At 43.6% G+C, this 20,571-nt stretch overlaps 1 protein-coding gene across 14 annotated transcripts in view; it reads right to left on the bottom strand.

The window, feature by feature from the left end:
- Nucleotides 1-1,017: 1,017 nt before the first annotated feature.
- BCL11A (BCL11 transcription factor A) overlaps nt 1,018-20,571 on the bottom strand; it is a 102,713-nt gene continuing 83,159 nt past the window's right edge. For 3 of the 14 annotated variants that reach the window (XM_082746722.1, XM_082746716.1, XM_082746724.1), the window contains 2 exons: nt 16,771-16,872; nt 6,050-11,293 (listed from right to left, as the gene is read on the bottom strand). In XM_082746722.1, the coding sequence (XP_082602848.1) occupies nt 9,273-11,293; nt 16,771-16,872 (2,123 nt within the window). In that variant the 3' untranslated portion in view covers nt 6,050-9,272. Of the gene's footprint in view, nt 1,529-6,049; nt 11,294-16,770; nt 16,873-20,571 lie in introns of those variants that run through there. The other 11 variants (XM_082746729.1, XM_082746717.1, XM_082746719.1 and 8 more) reach the window with 9 other exon arrangements.

Genomic DNA, 20,571 nt, shown 5'->3' with positions numbered 1-20,571 from the left:
AAGTCATTATTTATGATGAATAAGCAGGAAAGAATCCAGATGCCAATTATTTTGCTATCTTCTCACTAGGCTAGGTAATCTAGCCAGAGGGTGGTGAGTGGGTAAGATTTTCCCCACTTACATTCACAGCCAATATGTAAATCTATAATACACAGGTGTCTGAGTTCTATTATTTATAAACCTGTTTTAATATGCTATATTGTTTCTAGTTCTCTTCTGGTTCTCCAGGCAATGGAAAACACCCAATTGAGAAAAGTTCTTTTACAAATTAACTGGACCAGAAGGGATTTTTATCACCTGTTTGTAGACCTAACTTATTTGTGTCACTAATTTCTGAGGAATGGATGTCATGATCATAACCATGTGTTCTGATGTGAACCTCCTTCCTCCCCCACTTTCCCCTCCACACCCCCGTATAAAATCTGCCCCAAATTTCCTGATACAGTGATGTAAGTAATAAAGAAGTTTTATGTGTGTTTGTCTGTCTGTATTAAGATATATCTACTAAATGTTTGGGAACCTGAAATTAGAATATTTAATAAGCCACTACTGACATTTATCACCTTCTTTGGGATTTACCACTAACACAGTGACGGTATCTTTCTTGAGCTAAATTAAAAGACAAATTCAAATCCTGCATGGTAGCCACCAAAAGCATATATTTGAAAAACAGAATTCAGCGTGCCATATTATGCATTATTTAATGGTATGCAAATTATAAGTCAGACAGTTAGGAAAACCACACTTCAGCATTAATAAACAGCAACACTACTACTACATTAATTATGATATTGCTATGATTTATTCCCAAGTTTTGCATTTTGATTCTCCTTGAAAATTTATGCCATCTGATAAGCAGTAACCTCTTTCCCCTCCTACACCTCCTACCCATTCCTCAAATCTGTTCTTTCTACCCACCCAATGGATGTCTGCAGGAAACGGGTACAGAAACACAAAGTCATAAGCAGCTGCATTGTCTTATAAGCATTAATAATTAAAGAACAAGCAAACACCACCTAAAGCTCCAACATTTATTGTGTCAATGTTAAGCACACTTTTTAAAAGACAACATAGAATGTATAGAAACAAGGGGTTGGGGGACTCATGCTCATTTCCACAATACGGGTAATTAGGTTGGCTGGTTTCAAAAGGGCCAGGACGCTGCTCGGGACAGCGATGGTCCAGGGGCCCTCGGTAATGGGACTGATTCACTGTTCCAATGTGGGTCTGTTTTTTTGTTTTTACTTTTTATTAAAAAATATAAATAAAATGGCACTGCAGGCCCGGGCAGGGAGGACTCTGCAGGACTCTGTCTTCGCACAACGGCTTCTTGGAGGCTACTGTCAGAAAACATCACAAACTAGCAGGATGACAGACCACGCAGATGTCGGCTGGGCGGCACGCGTCCACCCCGCCCCTGGGGGCTTCAAATTTTCTCAGAACTTAAGGGCTCTCGAGCTTCCATCCGAAAACTGCCACACATCTTGAGCTCTCTGGGTACTACGCCGAATGGGGGTGTGTGAAGAACCTAGAAAGAGGTTGGAGACAGAGGAGGGGAAAAAAAAAAGTACAGGTGTGACTTGGCCCAGTGATTTTCTGTTCTCTAACTAGCTCTTTAAAACTATAACTTAAATCCACCACAGGTTGAGCCACTGGCATCTTAAACATGATTTCAAACTCAGTCCCCTCCCCCACCACATCTCTGACCTCTCTGAGTGCCTTTCCCATGCCTCCCTCCCTGCCTTCCCCACCAGGGACCCAGACCCGCTACCCGCTTGTATGATAGTCCTAATAAACTCGGGACACACCTGGAAGGAAACACTTTCCCTTATGACTGAGAAAACTGAGTAGGAAACAGTCCTTAGGTTGAGGAGAACAGGGGAGGGAGGGGGGGAAGGGGACATTTCCTTAAAATAATAATAAAATTATAAAGAAACAGAAACTCAAAATTGATGTAAAAGCAGCACAACGAAAACATGAAATGTCATCAAGTTCAACGTCAAAGCAGCCAACGATTTACAAGAGGCGAACAAATCTCTGAAGAGAAAACCAGAACCCAAAATAGTTGCTCCCAAATTGCACCAAAAACTGCCTGTAGTTTCTTTCAAACATGCAGTTTTCTTTTCCTTTTTTTTTCTTTTTGGTAAGGGGGAAAGGCAATGGTGAAGGGAAGAAGGGAGTGGTTATTTTCCTCCGGGGTTCCTCCCTTGCTGTGTACATTGACTTGAAGCAGCAGAACTGGGAGTCCGGATGTGCCGAGGAAGAGGGCTACCACTGTGGCATTCCAGGGCTCGTTGCCATGGCGACCTGAAGCCTGGGCCTGGGGCCTCCTCTCCCCCGACTTGGCGCCGCAGGAGGCCCAGGGTCTGGAGCTCAGCTGCTCTCCTGAATTCCCCCCGCGCAGTGGAGACCCGGACTGAGGGGCCTCCTGTGTCCAGGTGGGCTGATACCCCCATCGAACCCCTTTGTCCGACCTGCTACCAGTACTGAAAACCCTAACAGACAAAATACAGCATGGACATGTACCACGCTCACCGTTATTGAAAAGCACAGCCCCCTATGGGTTTGGGGGTGGGGGGGTGGGTCCTGCGTTAAAAGATTGACTTTGGGGAAATCGTTTAATTTGCCTTTTCTGCTGAATCATAAGGACCTGATATGCGCTCCCTTTAAGTAGTCTTTGCCACTTTTACAGAAAGGAAAAACAGTATTTGGATCAACCACTGGAATTGTGTGTTCAGGCAAGTTTAGGTTCTTAAGCACAATGACCCACGTGAACTGAACTGGTCTCCTTTCCTGTTTGCAAGGGAGGAATTAATCGCATCCCATGACCATAGATGACACTGGGAAACAGAGAGAGAGAGAGAAACAGACCCATCCCCCTAAAGGCTGATTCACTGGCCATGTGTTTTACTAAATGAAACAGAGGGCTAATGGGATAACAAGATGACAGTAAGCAAAAGTGCACACCCAACAACCCATGTCTACCATTTGCAGCTACAGCAGCCCTGAAATAACTGTACATAATCCCAATTCTGGCTATGTGTCCTGATGTCCATTTCTCTAAACATGGGTTCATTTATTCTTAATTGGAAAAGCTGCAGGGCCTTAAGAGACACTTAGGAAAATTTGCTAAGTGCCTTGTGCCTTTTTTAAAAGTTAACAGTCTTTTAAAGGACATTTTTCCAAGCAGGTTTAAAGAACACTGCCAATCCCATCCTCACACTGGCAAAATTCCCACATTTCTTTCTTTTTCTTTTTCTTTTCTTTTTTTTTAATGGGAAGTTGTCTGAAAAAGAAAAGAGAATGGGATGGGTACATTCTTGAACACACCAGGCCCGGGGACGATGGAGCAACAGAATCATAATGAAGAACACACGACTACAACACAGTCATAAGAAATCATGTTTGTGTGTGCGTACAGAGGGCAAAAGAAGCTTTAAAAAAAGAAAAGAAAAGAAAACGCCGTATTTCCTCCCTCACGCTCTGAGCTGAAAGTGTTCAAAAGCAGGACAGGATGGGGCCTGAGGCTCCTCAACTCGTTTTCAGGAAAGCCTGAAATATCCCAGTTTACAAACTTTCAACAAACTTTTAGTGTCTGTGAATAAACCACCTCATTTCCTTATTTCTCCAAATGAAATGATATCTAACCCCCACTGCCGCTTCCTTTCAAATTCTCACTTCAAGCATTATGAACATACACAGTACGTATTTATTACATATACAAAAATGGTATTTAAATAAACAGTCCTATCACAGAATGCCCTGGGAAAAACTCAACGACTTCACACTTCCTGCCATGGCTGGTACAAATGAAGAACCAAGTGTTCTGAGCCACCTTTAAAATGTATTGGCTTCAGTCCTTTTGTAGGTCCTAAACAAAGAGAGGGTAGGAAATGGTCTCGGGATAGAGGTAATCCATGCACTGGGAGGGTTTCTAAGTTAAAATCTGTGCGAAGTAGTATTTGCGGTACTCCTGTTTATTAAGTTGTTCTCCAAAGGAAGACAAAAGGGAGCACTTAAGCATTAAGAGTTCAGGTATGTAGAGAACATTCCATCAACACATCGGGGGTTTCACATAAACTGGAGAACTATGAAAAATGTTAACATCCTTAGTATTTCCTCATTTTAAAAAAATCGGGAATTTATCCTCTGTTGGAAATGTTTTTTTGTTATTTTGCACTAATGTTTTTAATTTTGGGGTCCCGGATACAGATGTCATTTTTAAGTTATATTCCTGTTGCCTAGGTTTTCAAGACTCCTATTGTTCACTCAGCTTCAAAAGTTAGATTTTATAAGAGGGCTTCACTAAGCCAGGAGACTAAGTACCCTGAAGAACGTGTCTCCCAATAAATTTATTTAACTTCGGGACCATGTAAATCAAACATAATCTGTGATTTATCACCAGATGTTTGCACCCCTCCCCATTTCCCATTTGATTGAAGAAATTTGAACATCCAAGTAAGTATACAGTATCCACCATTAATTCTGTCTGTCAGGATGCAAAACCCAATTATGCTAAGAGCATCATATACTGAAAAATTAAAACGAACACCGTATATAAAACCTGCACAGCTGCACTCATGGCTCCTAATAAAAGAGTAATAGGGACACACAGCGGTTTTATGGACATTTAATATGGTGAAGCAGAAGTCATCACATCTAAAACTGGCATGGCCCTGGGGAATATTTCTATCCTGACTAGTATTGTGGATTCAGTTGTGAAGTAACCTAATTCAAAACACAAAAATCGCCTCTCAGTTCACTGCCAATTACCAAGTCCTGCAAGATACGTCCATCTCTATCTATCCCAGCCCCTATTCCCAGCCCCAGACAGATCCTCTCTTCCAGGGTTCCTCTCTGCCTCCACTCCTTAATTCCCACCCAAACTGGCTTTAAAAAAATACACCTCCTTTCTGTGCATTTTAGAAGGATAAAACTATTCTTGCCTCAGATCAAAGGCATTACATGAAAAGGCCACCTCACAGGCACCAGGGCATAAGAACTGAGCAACAAAAATGCTACCACAAGAAGACAACAGAACAGCTTTTGTTTTGGTTTTTACAAAAAGAAGAACAACGTTGTATCCATTCATCTACACTGGGAACAGGGAGACAGGATCAGAGAAGTCTGTGCTTTAATAAAGCAAATAGATGCTGCAGGTTGCAGTATTTGTAAAACTGACAACACAGATTTCTAAGGAGAGCTTTTTTTTTTTTTTTTTTTTTTTTAATTTTAAATAAGGGACCTAACCTGCTTTCCAAAGACTATGTTTCAATTCATAAATCTGTTGGTTGGGCAAATGATCACTGAAGGTACTTCCCCCCTCATTTGCTATCAGCCAGGAACACAATATAAAAACACCTAAAAGATCTGTCCCATCTTTGGTCCCTAGGACCTCAGAATCACAAGGCAAACACCATCAATCTCGGGAAATCAGTGGCTGATTCCACAGATTAGCCACATCTGGCTAAACTACTGTTTACTTCTCTCTCTCTCTCTCTCTGTCTTGTTAACCTGATGCTTTTGTTTCTGGATTTTTATGGGGGGGGGGGAAGTGAGGTTATTTTTGGTATGAATTAAGACTCCTATGGAAACGAAAGAGCTGATTTAAAAAAAAAAAAAGCTTTTTTACATTATGTTCTAAGATAGGGCAGGGAAGGGAGAATAGAAAAAGAACTTTCAGACAACAAGAACAGCAAAAAATCCAAAAGAAATAAAAGTTTAAAATGCTATTACCAGTAAATTTTTCATTTATATCTGAATGAATTATTGTTAAGTGATGAAGGGAAAGTTTTTAACATCAGACTGAAAGCACTTTCCATTTCTTGAAAATTATTCTAGAACTATAAAATCTAAAAACTATTTCCATGTTTTGAGACATGTCTATTTTAATATAGTAAGCACTTTATGTTCCTTTAGGGTATAATACACGCATCAAAATGCCCATAGAAATAATCCTGAAAAAGACTGACTGGCCTTCTCTTAAAACCTGTTATTTTCTTGAAAGTAATTTACAGAGTGTGTCAAATGAGGACACAAGAAGCTTACATTGTGTACTTTAATTTTTTTTATTTTTTTCAATAAAGGGACAAAATGGGTGTATGAACAGGTTAATGCAGACAACTGCCAAAAAAACACAGACAGTGGTTTTTCCAATAGAACTTAACAAAGACCAGAAACAAATACAATAAAAAGCCAGGTTGTAATGACCTTTGGTCATCCAAATAAAAAAAAATAAAAACAAAGAAAAATAAAAGATCAAATTAAGTGCCTCTGTTTTGAACAGGGCACGTAAGCAATAATAAATAGTGACTCCCATAGTAAAAGATAAAATTTCAAGTTACGACAAACAGCTTTCATTACAGGAATAGAAAAGGCCAATAACAAAATATTCTGCATTGCCATTTACAAAAAAGTATTGACTAAAGCGGGCTTTCTCTTTAATATGCTTTGCATATGAAATTCTTTCCAATCTAAATATAAAGCACCATTTAGTTTTTGGCAATGAAAAAAACTGCAAAACATTGTTTTTGTTTTTTTTTTCCTTTTTTTTTTTCTTTCTTTCTTTTACTGCATATGAAGGTAAGATGCTGGAATGTAGGGTGATAGAAGGAAAGGGACAAAAAGCACACTACATAACAAACCAACGTTATTAGCTTGCAGTACTGCATACAGTATGGCAGCAGGAAAAAGGAACAAAAAAGGATATGTACAACCCCTATGACAGCCATCCGTGTGACATTCTAGCAGGCTCCCCCAAACCGCCATTATATGGCTTCTCATCTGTACAATGTCACACTTTTTTGTTTGTCTCTTCTTTTTTTTTTTTTTTGAAGCATACAAATAATTTGCACTATATTATCCTGCCAAATTAAAAAAATATACTGTGGCAGCCTGTCTTTTTTTTTTTTTTCCACTACCAAAAAAGGTACATTGATACCTTTTAAGAGAACAAGCAACAGTTAAAAATACAAGCTTCAATATAAATACTATAGTGCCTAACACTAGATGAACATTTAATTCAAATACCATTCTAGAAATACAGAAAAAAGACCATAAATGTGTTTTAGCATAGGAATCAACATGAGTGTGCATTTTCCTATATTTAAGTACTATATAATCTTAAACCTTTCCCCAATGTATGTTTTTTTACAACCTGAAGAGCGGTGTGTATCCAAGGCATAGAATTTCCACTACCATTTTTAAATGGATAACAAGTCTTGTAACACCACCAAGACAATGGAACCCTAAAATGCAGTTCCCCCCTAAACATAATGAAGTGTTTTTTAAAAAAATTTTTTTCTTAACATTTATATTTAAAAAAGTTTTGTACAAAAAAATCCTTGCACTGTAGAAGCGAAAGCAATCATTCATTTCTATGTTAAGTGTATTCTGTTTTCCATTCACAGCGCTTGCAATGTTGAGTCCGAGTAAGTAAGCTCATTAGTCAAGTAAATGGCTGGCAAAGGTTTTTTTTAGTTTTTTTTTTTAAAAAATGCTCATCAATGAGATTGTGTTCAATTTTTTTTTTTTCAGCATTCTTGCAACTTTTCCCTTAAGTATAGACCTGTAAACTGGGAAAATTGTACAGTGCACTTAATTGTCCTATCTGAGCAGGTTTATTTTATACTCAACCTCTGTATCTCTGATTAGAGAAAAGATACAGATATTACAGGCAGAGTCAAGTGCTATTTGAACACCAACTGGGGCAGATGCTAGCTTAATAAAAAAGAAAAAATTAAAAAAATAAAATAAAAACAATGAATCCTCTTCCATGTTAACACAAATAGCACACAGTGTATGGAAAAGAAATGAAGTACAACTTTTAGGGAGCACAGACATATATACTGCTACTCTTAAAATTCTTTCTCTTCTTTTTTAAGAATGTCACATTTAAACACAAGTCTTAAGAATTCATAGTTAATCATCATTGTATCAATATTAGCTTATACACCTGTTCTAGTTTAAAATGGCAAATAGTACCACATTGTGCTAAAAGATCACATATTTTTTTTCCGGTTACCCTCTGTCAAACCTTATCGTCAGTCTCTTGTTTTTAATATGGTCTACGAGGTCTTAAAGTTTATCGTTTGATTGTCCCTTTGACAACCAAATAGATCTGGATCTATTTCTTTTGGTGCCAGAATTTTCTTAAACAGACATTATTTAAAACAAGTTATCTTCATAAAATGAATTCCTTACTAATGCATTTAATTGTATTCCAGGGCTTTTGCACGTTGCACATTCAATCTAATCATCATTTAAAAAAAATAAAACTTTGGGCAAAACAGCCCATTTCTTTTAAGCTCTCACCAGGAGCAAAATAGCATTTATACTGGTATAATCAGTTTTGCTTATAAGATTAAACTAAAGGGAGAATGATGATTAACTAGGACATAATGGGTCATATTTTTAGGTAGCCATTGTTGTGAGAAATACAATATAGAATTATACGCTAGGTCCTAAGGTTTCTTACCTCACCCAATGCTGAATTAAGCTACAAGTTTATAACAAGTAGAAAGAACCATCAACGTGGTTTTCATAGATCCAAGGCACTCTTATTTTAAAACCAAATGATAGGATAAACTTGTTTTGTTTTTCTGTTAATTTGTCAATTCAAGGCCTTTTTTTTCCCTTTCCAATTGATACATTTAACCCTTTAGAGACAGACATTTAGCTCATAGAGATTTCGTTTCAGTGCTGTCCATTCTGTCTGTAGAGGGTTAACCCAAAGACTGTTTTTCCTCCTCACGTTATAAAATAAAACTGTACATGATATGTATTACAGAATGTATGCAGCATGGTCTTTTTTTCTCTCTCTCTCTCTCTTTTTCTCTCAGAACGGAACTGGAAACAGCAACATGTTTGCTCAGCAACGAATCGGGGACAATTTAAAATAGCCATAACATACCATACATGCTGTCTAAGTTTAAAAAAAAAAAAACATACACAACATGTAAATTATTGCACAAGAGAAAGGCTCAAAGTTTGCGTAAAATGCAATAGTATTGCCCCATACAGATCATGCATTCAAACGGTGAGAACATAAAGGAAAAAAAGAAAAAGAAAAAAGAAAAAGAAAAAAAAAACAGGTGTGCTGGTGACAAGCACTCTCATATTCTTAGCTTCCGTTACTTCTGTTTGTTTGTTTGTTTAATCACATGGGACTAGAAAAAAATCCTACGGGGGAGTGGGGCTGGAGGGCGATGGGGGAGGGGGTGGTGAAAAAAGGAAGTGTCAGGTGGGAGTGAGGGAGGGGTATTAATATACCTCTATTCAGTTTTTATATCATTATTCAACACTCGATCACTGTGCCATTTTTTCATGTGTTTCTCCAGGGTACTGTACACGCTAAAAGGCATCTTACAAATTTCACATTTGTAAACGTCCTTCCCCACCTGGCCATGCGTTTTCATGTGCCTGGTGAGCTTGCTACTCTGGGCACAGGCATAGTTGCACAGCTCGCATTTATAAGGCCTTTCGCCCGTGTGGCTTCTCCTGTGGACAGTGAGATTGCTACAGTTCTTGAAGACTTTCCCACAGTACTCACAAGTGTCGCTGCGTCTGCCCTCTTTTGAGCTGGGCCTGCCCGGGCCCGGACCACTAATATGGGGCGTGCTCCCTCCACTTCCCGTGCCGCTGCGCCCCGAGATCCCTCCGTCCAGCTCCCCGGGCGGCGTGGAGAAGCGCAAGCTCCCGTTCTCCGAGGAGTGCTCCGACGAGGAGGCGAAAGGCGATTGTCTGGAGTCTCCGAAGCTAAGGAAGGGATCTTTGAGCTGCCTGGAGGCCGCGTAGCCAGCGAGCCACTGCGAGTACACGTTCTCCGTGTTGGGCATCGCGGCCGGGGGCAAGTCGAACTCCTTCTCGAGCTTGATGCGCTTGGAGAAGGGGCTCAGCGAGCTGGGGCTGCCCAGCAGCAGCTTTTTGGACAGGCCCCCCGAGGCCGACTCGCCCGGGGAGCAGCCGCGGCCGTTAACAGTGCCATCGTCTATGCGGTCCGACTCGCCAGCCACCGAGTCTTCGTCGCAAGTGTCCCTGTGGCCCTCGGCCTCGGCCAGGTGGCCGCGCTTATGTTTCTCGCCCAGGACCTGGTGGAAGGCCTCGCTGAAGTGCTGCATGGAGCTGAGCACCATGCCCTGCATGACATCAGGCAGGGCGCGGCCCTCGTCGCCCACGCCCACCACCGCGCCCCGCGAGCTGTTCTCGTGGTGGCGCGCCGCCTCCAGGCTCAGCCCGAAGCCGTAGTCCACCCTCTCGCTCTCCGTCAGCTCCTCCTCCTCCTCTTCCTCCTCTTCTTCCTCTTCTTCGTCGTCCTCCTCTTCCTCCTCATCCCCATTCTCCGGGATCAGGTTGGGGTCGTTCTCGCTCTTGAACTTGGCCACCACAGACTTGAGCGCGCTGCTGGCGCTGCCCACCAGGTCGCTGGTGCCGGGTTCCGGGGAGCTGGCGGTGGAGAGGCCGTCGTCGGACTTGACCGTCATAGGGGACGACTTGTGCATGTGCGTCTTCATGTGGCGCTTCAGCTTGCTGGCCTGCGTGCACGCGTGGTCGCACAGGTTGCACTTGTAGGGCTTCTCGCCCGTGTGGCTGCGCCGGTGCACCACGAGGTTGCTCTGAAATTTGAACGTCTTGCCGCAGAACTCGCATGACTTGGACTTGACCGGGGGCTGGGAGGGAGGAGGGGCGGATTGCAGAGGAGGGAGGGGGGGCGTCGCCAGGAAGGGCGGCTTGCTACCTGGCTGGAATGGTTGCAGTAACCTTTGCATAGGGCTGGGCCGGCCTGGGGACAGCGGTGGGCTAGACGTGTTCCCTGCCAGCTCTCTAAGTCTCCTAGAGAAATCCATGGCGGGAGGCTCCATAGCCATTGGATTCAACCGCAGCACCCTGTCAAAGGCACTCGGGTGATGGGTGGCCAGGGCCATCTCTTCCGCCCCCAGGCGCTCTATGCGGTGGGGGTCCAAGTGATGTCTCGGTGGTGGACTAAACAGGGGGGGAGTGGGTGGAAAGCGCCCTTCGGCCAGGCCGGAAGCCTCTCTCGATACTGATCCTGGTATTCTTAGCAGGTTAAAGGGGTTATTGTCTGCAATATGAATCCCATGGAGAGGTGGCTGGGAAGGACATTCTGCACCTAGTCCTGAAGGGATACCAACCCGCGGGGTCAGGGGACTTCCGTGTTCGCTTTCTAAGTAGATTCTTAATCCATGAGTGTTCTGTGCGTGTTGCAAGAGAAACCATGCACTGGTGAATGGCTGTTTGCAAGTTGTACATGTGTAGCTGCTGGGCTCATCTTTACCTGCAAAATAATACAACACCAACATCAATGTTTCATCACAGAGGAGTGCATTAGCAATTGCTTCTTTATGTTTCACCTCCAGCCTTCCCTGCCCCCAGCCCTCAACCCGAAAGGCCTAAGCCCTCACTGACCTATTCTTCTGCGAGCCTACATTGGTGCCTGGCACATCTGGTGACTGAGGCCCAATAAATATTTGTCCAATCAATCTTTTTGCCATTTCATTCAGTTCTAAGAATTTTAAATCCAATCTCCAAATCAGAAGAATCTGGACCAATTCAAGCTTGGGAATGAGGATCCCTACATTCTAGGGAATCTCAGCAAACATCTGAGCTTTCCAGTCCTTTGCCAGCTGTGGTTTGGGGCAAGCTACTTCATCTCTGTGACTCCGTTTCCTCATTTGTTAAAGGAGGCACTTGGACAAGGTGACCTAAGGGAAACTTCCCTGCTTCCTAAATCCCATCGTTCTATTCTCCCCTGGGTGGCAGGTGAACTTTCTAAAGAGGCAATCATTTCATAGAGATATCAAAAAAGAGAAGGTCAACTCATTACAATTCTCTGTGGGCCTAGAGATGCTTTTAATCTTAGCCGGAAACACACTAATTGTTGATATTGTTAAAAATGAGAAGATACGCATAAAGTAATTCCGTGGAAGAGAGGCTAGCGACATTCTCACCTCCCAGCCTGCGTGAGGATCAGTGAGTCCCAGTTCTGGTTCCACAACTCCCTACAGGGACTCCCCTTTTTATCTCAAGGGACAGTGCAAAAATCTCAAAAGAGAAATTTAATTCGGATTTAACCAACAGGCTGGATCACATCTTTAAGAATTGTCCCCCAGTCAAACACATGCGAGTCTGGAGAAGTTAGGAGGAGTGGCTGGTGCCAACTTAAGCAGACACAGCATCCTAGTTGAAGAACAGTTAAAGCAGCCAGCACCATGACGGGCAGCAGGCTGAGAAATGCTACACTAGCCTCCTCCTCATTATTTTGAGAGGCTAACAACGTGAACCAAATTATACAACATCCTGCGCCCTCGGCTGAGCCTCAGCTCCAGTTGAGAAAGAAACAGAAAGATACAGTTCAGCTAGTCAACTCTTTGGCCAGTAGCCAAGCCGTCTGGAGAGGGGCCCTGCTTAAGTCACATTATTTCTCTCTCGCTGAAAAGAACCCGAGAGTGGTAAATGCCACTTTGGCAAAGAGGGGCCAGCTTGACTTCACAATCATTCATTTCTGGAGATAGCTAAATTTAAAAATATATATACACCAAGGGAGTAACTAACAGTTTACCAGTCAACGACAGCATTAAAAAGGGCACAAATGTTTGTGGCCAAAGGACAAGGATGAGAAAAATAGATAACTTCCCAGGGATTCCAAAAAAGGCGTGCGTAAAACACAAGCGAGGAATAAACTTGAGCCCGTCTTTTTTTTTTTTTTTTTAAGATTTTATTTATTTATCTGACAGACAGAGATCATAAGTAGGCAGAGAGGCAGTCAGAGAGAGAGGAGGAAGCAGTGCGGGGCTCCATCCCAGGACCCTGGGATCATGACCTGGGCGAAGGCAGAGGCTTTAATCCACTGAGCCACCTAGGCACCCTGAGCCAGTCTTTTAAAAGGGGGACTAGACGAATCGCTTAAGGCCCCCAGCTAGTATGTGTCAGTAACTTTTTTTGTAAAGCAAAAAATCCACCATGAAGCTAAAGAGTGGGAATAAGAAAATTAATCAGTTATGATTCCTCCATTTAGCAAGTCAGAAAGAAAAGCTGGCAGGGTCTTCTCAGGAGCCCCAAACACTTGCATTCCAAAACAAGCCAGCCCTGCTCAAGCACTTGTCTGAATAATGGACTCCCTGCCCTGACCTTGTAATTTACTTTACAATGCATTTATAATCTCACTCAATATATCCCACTCCTGGGTAAATCTCTTTAACAAGATTAGATGATAAGATACCAAAATTAGGTTTCCAACATTTGCCTAATGTGGAGGGAGAAAAAAAAAAGACAGAAAGATTTTGAAAGAAAACGCTGACATTAGTATCACATTATCTGCCTATTTTTGTTTGCCTCCTCTCTTCAAAGGGAAATAAAAAGCATCATTGAGAGTATTTTCATAAATTTTTTGTTGTTGTTGAACAATGACTTGGGTCCTAAATAGGCAGGAAAAAACCGATCTGGTTCCAACTAACGTGACCCTCTGTGGCTTTCTCCTTTGCCTCCCTAGGACTCTGTGTTATTATCATACATTTGGCCTGACAATCCGAACTGGATAAGTAAAAAGGAGATTTGTCAGCTGGAACAAGTCCTTAACACTTTCATCACTCCAAATGCCTTAAAATCATATCTTAGATTATAATATTCGATTGAAACTCAGGATTGGACCCATGATTAGCAATGCCAGTTTCGCACACACCATGAACGGGAAGGCTACTGGTGAGTGCCGAAAGGTATCTGGCACAGCTCCAAGGATCTCACCTGCACCCTCCCCAAAAGGCTTAAAGGGGAATCGTCTGTTTGATTTTGCTCTCTGAACTTCCTAAAATTTTGCTTTCAGAGCCAGTGATGTGCTCATGCTCCAGTATGTTCACACCATACTGTTACCCTCTCTTCTCATACATCAGGTCAGAGAAGATGGCATTTCATCTTATAATGAGCATACAACATACAGTTTTCACTATCGCGTTGTAGTATTCCTATCAACTAGATATTCTAGATTGTGAGGGCAGCTAGTGTAATCATAATGTCAATGAGAAGGGCTGTTACGAATGAGACTAAAGATTACCTCAAAAGAGCTGCTTTGAAACTGGTAATTATTACCAGCCCACTAATAGCAAATGATGCATTACAGTTTCACCATATAATCTGTGTTTCACTCGGCTCACACCAGTGCACCATATTATATTACGGTGCTCACAGATTCTCAATTCCTAAACTGCAGTCATCAATAAATGTGTTACTTGCCATAATTTGTGAAATTACTTTGTTCATAACATCTTTGATGGTTTAGAAAGACCAGAATTGATTTCCTGCGTGGCAAAATTAGGACTACATTGATTTATTGACGTGCAAAATATAATAATATTCTTCATTTACTCTGACGAAAATCAACTTCTCAATTTGAGAGCCTCATTGGGCATTCACGGGGATTGTTTTGATTTAGAGCAATAAGTGGAGACCTGGCCCCCAGCGCAGGAACTCCAGGCAGCAAACAGTTAAAATCGGCTATTAGCTCACCTACCAGCTGTTATTTTATTTCATTTTACTATATAGGAAGGAGTAACCCCATTTTTAGTTTGCCACTAATGCTAAAGAGACCTGTGATCTCAGCCTCAGAATTTAGAAGAACAAGGTCGGACACCAGGGCTCAGAACCAGTCATTTCTTTGGCCCTTAGGTTTCCTATCTGTAAAATGAGCATAAAAACAGTACCTGACAGAACTATGAGGCTTAGATGACAGATGCTTATAAAAGCCACATGTAAACTACCTGGACCAAGGTAAACATGAGTTTTCCTTACTCCCAGCATTGATGAGTTCCCTAGCATGATGACCGACCAGGTCGCATGCCCAGAAGGGCTTCCAGAAGAAGGCTGGAATCCAGAATCCAGGCCTCACCTCAGGCCCAGCAGAGGCCTTGGCTAGAGGGCAGCAGGTGGGGGCCACATTAGGGCCCACGACTGTGCTCCACCAGCAGGGAAGCCACAAGGTAAGGGCTAAGTGCTCTGAAAGCCAAGGGGGCAGCTAGTTAAGGCAGCTGAGTGGCCTGGGGGTCAGCTTTGCTCCACAGCTTTCTGGAGTTCCACAACCCATCTCCAAATACATTGTTTGGTCACTCCTAAAACTGGTCCTGCCAGCATGGGCACCAGCAATCTAGGCACCCTCCCTTTGCGGGAAGACGGGGAGAAGACAAGGGCTCTGTATCAGGCTCCTAGCTTGCACCCCTCGAACCCAACTCCCTGCCCTTAGGAGGGTCAGTGGAAGAGAGAGAGGATGGAACTGTTTCCCAGGCCATCAGCCAGTGGCCACTCAGCCCCACCCTCCTCTCCACCACCCCAGTCCCCTCTTTCCCCTTCCCTCCACGGGTGGTTCTGTTCCCACGGCCCAGTGCGGGGCCCCAGGCACCCCCAGCCAAACGAGGAGCGCTCTCCCCACCCAGTCAGCATGTAGGGACTCGAAACCATGAGTCCAACCCCCTAAACTCTATAGTCTGTGACCTAAGCCAGCCTTAGGCCCAGCCTGGTGTTGGGGAGGGGGTGGCAGAAGTGGTGTTTTAACCCCTCCACCGCCCAGCCCTCGGGACTGGAGGACTTGTGAAATTCACACAATGAGTCCTTGTTACCTAGGATTACCTAGGAGTTAACAAAACAAACAACTGGCTTCCAATTTGGTCTCAGGGCGCAAGCCCTGCCCTGCAGACACCATTCACTGGATGGTTAGGTCTACCTTCCGTCTCCCACCGAATAACCAGGCCCCTCTCTAGCTGAACACCTGCAGCATCTTGTTCTTTTCTTTCCATGACACACTCCCCGTTTCCTTTCTTCTGTCTACAACAGGTTAGTTTTCACACACTTTCCAAGTAAAAATAACATTCCTTAACTAAAGATTAGATGCCACACTTCTTTTTTTCAGGAAGCTGCTTTCTTGTGTTCGGGGTAGAATCAACCCCCACCCCCATCTGACTTTGTAGCCATGCATGACTCATATCATTTGTTACTCCATAGAAAAGCAAACTGAATTACCTTTTAAAACAACATCTTTTCAAACACATTTTCACCAACATACAAATCTACATTTCAGAAAAATTTCCCCACCATAAAATTGGTTTGAACAAGTACATGGTATTAGTGGTAGTGATGTGGGTGACGGTGGACTCTTTGAATTTAAGCAACAAGGCTGTGCATTTGTCTCTAAAACTAGGAGAAAAATAAGTAGAAATTGCATATGTATGCACATATATAATGCACCATGTGGATATACAAATATACCATGCTTCAATACACATGGAAATGCACATATAACACACATGAGCACAGCTCTAAAGTAACTCTACATTGACTTCTTTTGGTTCTGGCCTCTGCTAACACGGACTCCATGGAATAAATTCCAAATCCTAAATGAGGCCATGCAAGCGAATGTCCAGCAATAAAATGGGGCCTGAACACACAGATGGTATATGGTCACCAGCAGTGGAGACAGCTAAGACCCTGGGGAGGCCACCTCCCTCGCCCTCCACCCCCCTACCTCCCCCTACCCCCAGGGATGAACTGCTGTCAGTTCTGTCTCCAGTGAGGAAAGGGGAGGAGGAAAAAGGGAGGGGGTGTGGATTGGGGCGGGAGAGAGGGTTCCAGTGAGTAATGGAATAATGCAGATGAGAATGCCAATCTGTTTTGAAAGTAACTCTTTTCAGTACTTAAAAAGTAAGGGTAATTTCCAGAAACTCTCAGCTTTATACACACGGACATTTGTAGAAGAAATAATGCTCAACTTACAAATACCCTGCGGGGCATATTCTGCACTCATCCCGGGCGTGGGGATTAGAGCTCCGTGTGCAGAACGAGGGGAGGACAGGCCCCTCCAGTGCAGAAGTTTATCTGTGAAAGAAACCCAAAATCAAGCACTAAAGCTACAAACAATGTGCATCGTAAACCACAGGATATCACATTTCAATTCCATTAAAATAGATTAACATCATTACAACAGCCTTGCAGATAGTTAACAGGCCCAAGGCCTGCATCAAACAAACAGCGATGAAGTTATTTCCACAATTTTGTTTTGTTTTTGATTTTGGTCTTTTTAGACAAAAGAAAAGGGGTTTGTTTTAATGGGGGGGGGGTTGGCCTTTGGTTCCTTTGCTTCTTATTGCTTGTTTATTGTCTTACAATAAGAGACATGTAAATAGCAAGGGGAAAATTGGTAATACTGGGGGTAGACTGCAAAAGGGAGGGGATTTATCTGCAAGGCTGGTTTACATGCATACATTTACTATAAAAGACAAGCCCAAACAAAAAACAATATGCAAGTAGGAAATAGTGGATCTGTGAATCATTCCTTCTAGAATAGAGAGGCCCATTCTGTCTTCCCTGTCCCATTGCTCCCTCTTCCCAAGCTGTGCTTAGGACAGTGCCTTCAAAGACAGGGAAATCGTGGGCATTGTGGACTTGGTTGGGCAAGAATCTAGAATAGACTCTTCTCTAAAATCGCATCAATGGAATACCCCACATAGACACGGCTTCTTACAACACAAAGCAGTGGAGAATAAAGATTAGACTTCTGGGGTCCAAATAACTTTGGCCAACTCCACATCTTGAGAGTGAGGAATCCTACTCTTACGTGACAAGGAGAGAACCAAGCACCCAGAAAAAGTGGCCCACCTTCTCCATTCTACTGCACTTGGTCGCTCTCTGGCGAGGAGAAAAGACTTCTCACACTAACAAACATAAATCTAGCAGTAAATCAAGCATTTCTAGCACTGAGACTTTTGTGAGAAAAGAAATATTTGGTTTGTGCGACCTGGGGATTACATGGTTTATGTGGTAAGTTCCTAGTTTTTCCAAGTCCACCTTGAGCCAACCAAGCATGGAGAGGTCAACCTTGAGACAGAGTGTAGATCGATGGAGCAGGAGATACTCAGTGTGTTCTAGAGGCTGGGAGGTTGTGATGATTGGGGGAGGAGGGAGAGAAGAAAAACAGACTTTGATGGTGAGTAAACAGAGTATGTTTTCCATTAGCTTAATATTAAGAGCACTTAAAAGTGTTGTTGTTAGACTCTAGGATAGCAGGTCTCAAGTGTAAAATACATCCTGTTCTCCTTATAGAGATTCACGCTGCCAAGAACAGCCAGGGCAGTCAGCACAAGGCTCCCTTTCATGGGGAGCCCGGTGGGTAACAATGGCGTGGTGCTCGTGGAAGATCTTATACTCTGTTGTTACCAGGCCTGCAAAGGGGGGGCTGCTCTTGGAGACCATCTCCAGAGACATATCCTCCGCTCTAACTCCAAACAAAATAAATACCACAAAATGAACCCATGAAAAGTGCAAAGACTAGACTTAAAAAAAAAAAAAAAGTAAGTCTTCATTTGATCGTTTATATTATAAACAGGGTATTGAGAGTAGAGGGTAAAATTCACTGCAGATTTAGTCATTGTGTTTTTCAACAAGAAGTCTGAGAACCCATCTTTGCGCTTGCTCTTGCCTTTAGCCATTTCCTAAATTTGCTCAGCATGAGACTAAGATGGAAATCCTTTCCTTAGGAGACCCACACAACTGAGGTAGCTCTGTGACCCTGGCAAAAATGCAGCATGGGACCTGGACCCCTGCCCGGGGACAGTCTGATTTCAAACTCTCTGCCACTTCCTCTGAGAAGAGCCTTGAGGTGCCTTGACAGGCCTCCAGCAAGAAATGGGAGGGCTCTTCGCCTAATCTAGGTCTGACCACTCACATTTACCTTCGGTTGGCAAACCTGTCTACAGACTCGTCAGCCCTGAGCAAGCTGAGCTTCGGGGGCAGCAGCCTGGTTCACTCTTCCACAAGGCCAGGCCATGTGGCAAAGCAGGGGCTTATCAAGGACAGTATCTGGGTATCTGGCACCACAACCCTGCTTTTGGCTTTTGAATTCTAAGAAACCTTCAAGATCCTCAAGTCTATGCCTTCATTTTACAGATGGGGAGACTGAGGCCTTGAGAAATTAAATGGCTGGCCCACAGCTATGCTGACGGTTGAAGTGAAGATCGGAATTGTCTCCTGACCCCATCCTGTGCTCTTTTCTGGGATATCCATCCAGCTCTTCTCCGGGTTCCCGCCCAAGAAGTGCCCGTGTGGGGGGCTCCCTTTCTCCTGACCCGTTAAGAGAAAGAATTTCTCCTAACAACGTCTTGGGAGAAAGTCCAACCCAAAGGTGCTCAGTGGGCCTTTTGAAGGTCCAAATAAACTGACTGAGCTTTAAAATTGGAAACCGACACCTGATCTGCCTCCTGAGCCTCTTAGCTTCCCATGCCCCCACCCCGCACCCCCCCCACACCCATCCCAACCCAGATCTCTCTGCTTTCACCCTCTACCACTGCTTCCCCTGCAGAATTAGCCAGCTAAAGAGAGACAAACTGTTCCTATCAGCTTAACAAGCTATTGACACTGCCTTTCGGAGAGACCCATCCTTGCATTTCTCTTTCTCCAGGAAGAGTGTCAAAACAAAGGCAGTGGGGAACCCCAGCAGACTCTGCAGCCTCTCCCACTGAACACATTCCCCTTGGTAAGTAGACGGCAGTTCTCACTGGAACTGAAAATGCTAAATTGTTAATCGCCTCCCTAGGGTTTAACTTTTTGCAATGACTTCAACATGTTTTAGGCAAAGTCTCACAATGAATGCTTCTAAGCATTGCACTCAACGAGCAGGTCTACCTGCCTGAGCCACCCCTGGCTGAAGGCCTTTGCTCTTCATTTTCCCCAGGGAGTGGTGGGCTAGAAAGTGGGCAGTCTGGCTATTCTCTCTTTCGTTTCCTTGGTGGCACTCTCAGGGCAGCAGTTCCAGACTGGAGGCCCAATATCAGCATTCTCTGGGAGCCCGTTGGAAATGCAAATTCTCAGGCCCACCTCAGACTCACTGAATAAACACCTGGGGGTGGGGGCCGGGCAGCAATCGATGTTGAACAACTCCTCCAGGTGATATGTGGGCACAGTTCCAGTTTAATCCTGCTGTCCTAGGACGAGGGAGGCATGGAAGCTGGAAGCATGTTCTTCTGGCAGAGAGCCAGAATGGCTACGAGACTATCGTCTCTTCTGTCTGGGACTCACCTCCTTTAGAACAGTCAAAGACAGAGCAAGCTTAGGACATAGCTAAGAATCCCTTCATGTGGAATCTCAGGGTCACCCTTCTTCAGTGACAGGACAGAGAACAGATCCAAGCTTTCCATCCAACAGGGAATGCTCTTTGCACAAGACAACATCCAGACTGGTTTATGTCTGACAGATGGTGTCCTCACCACTTCCACCAAAGCTGAAATGTTTGAGAAAGCAGCTGTGGCACACGGCAGGGACAGAGTTAGGAGCTGGGCTGTTTCCTCGTCTGGACTCACACATGTAATGTGTTGCCCTCTTCCGGATCAGTCTTTTCAAATGCCTGTATGCTTCTGGCAAAAGGTGTGTTAACCTGTTCTGGTTCACAAAGTTCTCTAGAGACCCAGCATTTCCACTTGGGGCCTTGGAAATGCCTTATGCATTGTTAAGTTGCAATGTGTCTTTACGGCTGAATAAAAAATAATGAATCTTATTTTTCAGGTCTCATTAAAAATCTGCAGT

The sequence above is a fragment of the Mustela nivalis genome, assembly GCF_964662115.1.
Source record: "Mustela nivalis genome assembly, chromosome: 8".
NCBI lineage: Eukaryota > Metazoa > Chordata > Mammalia > Carnivora > Mustelidae > Mustela > Mustela nivalis.
This window is presented reverse-complemented; position numbering and strand designations above follow the sequence as displayed.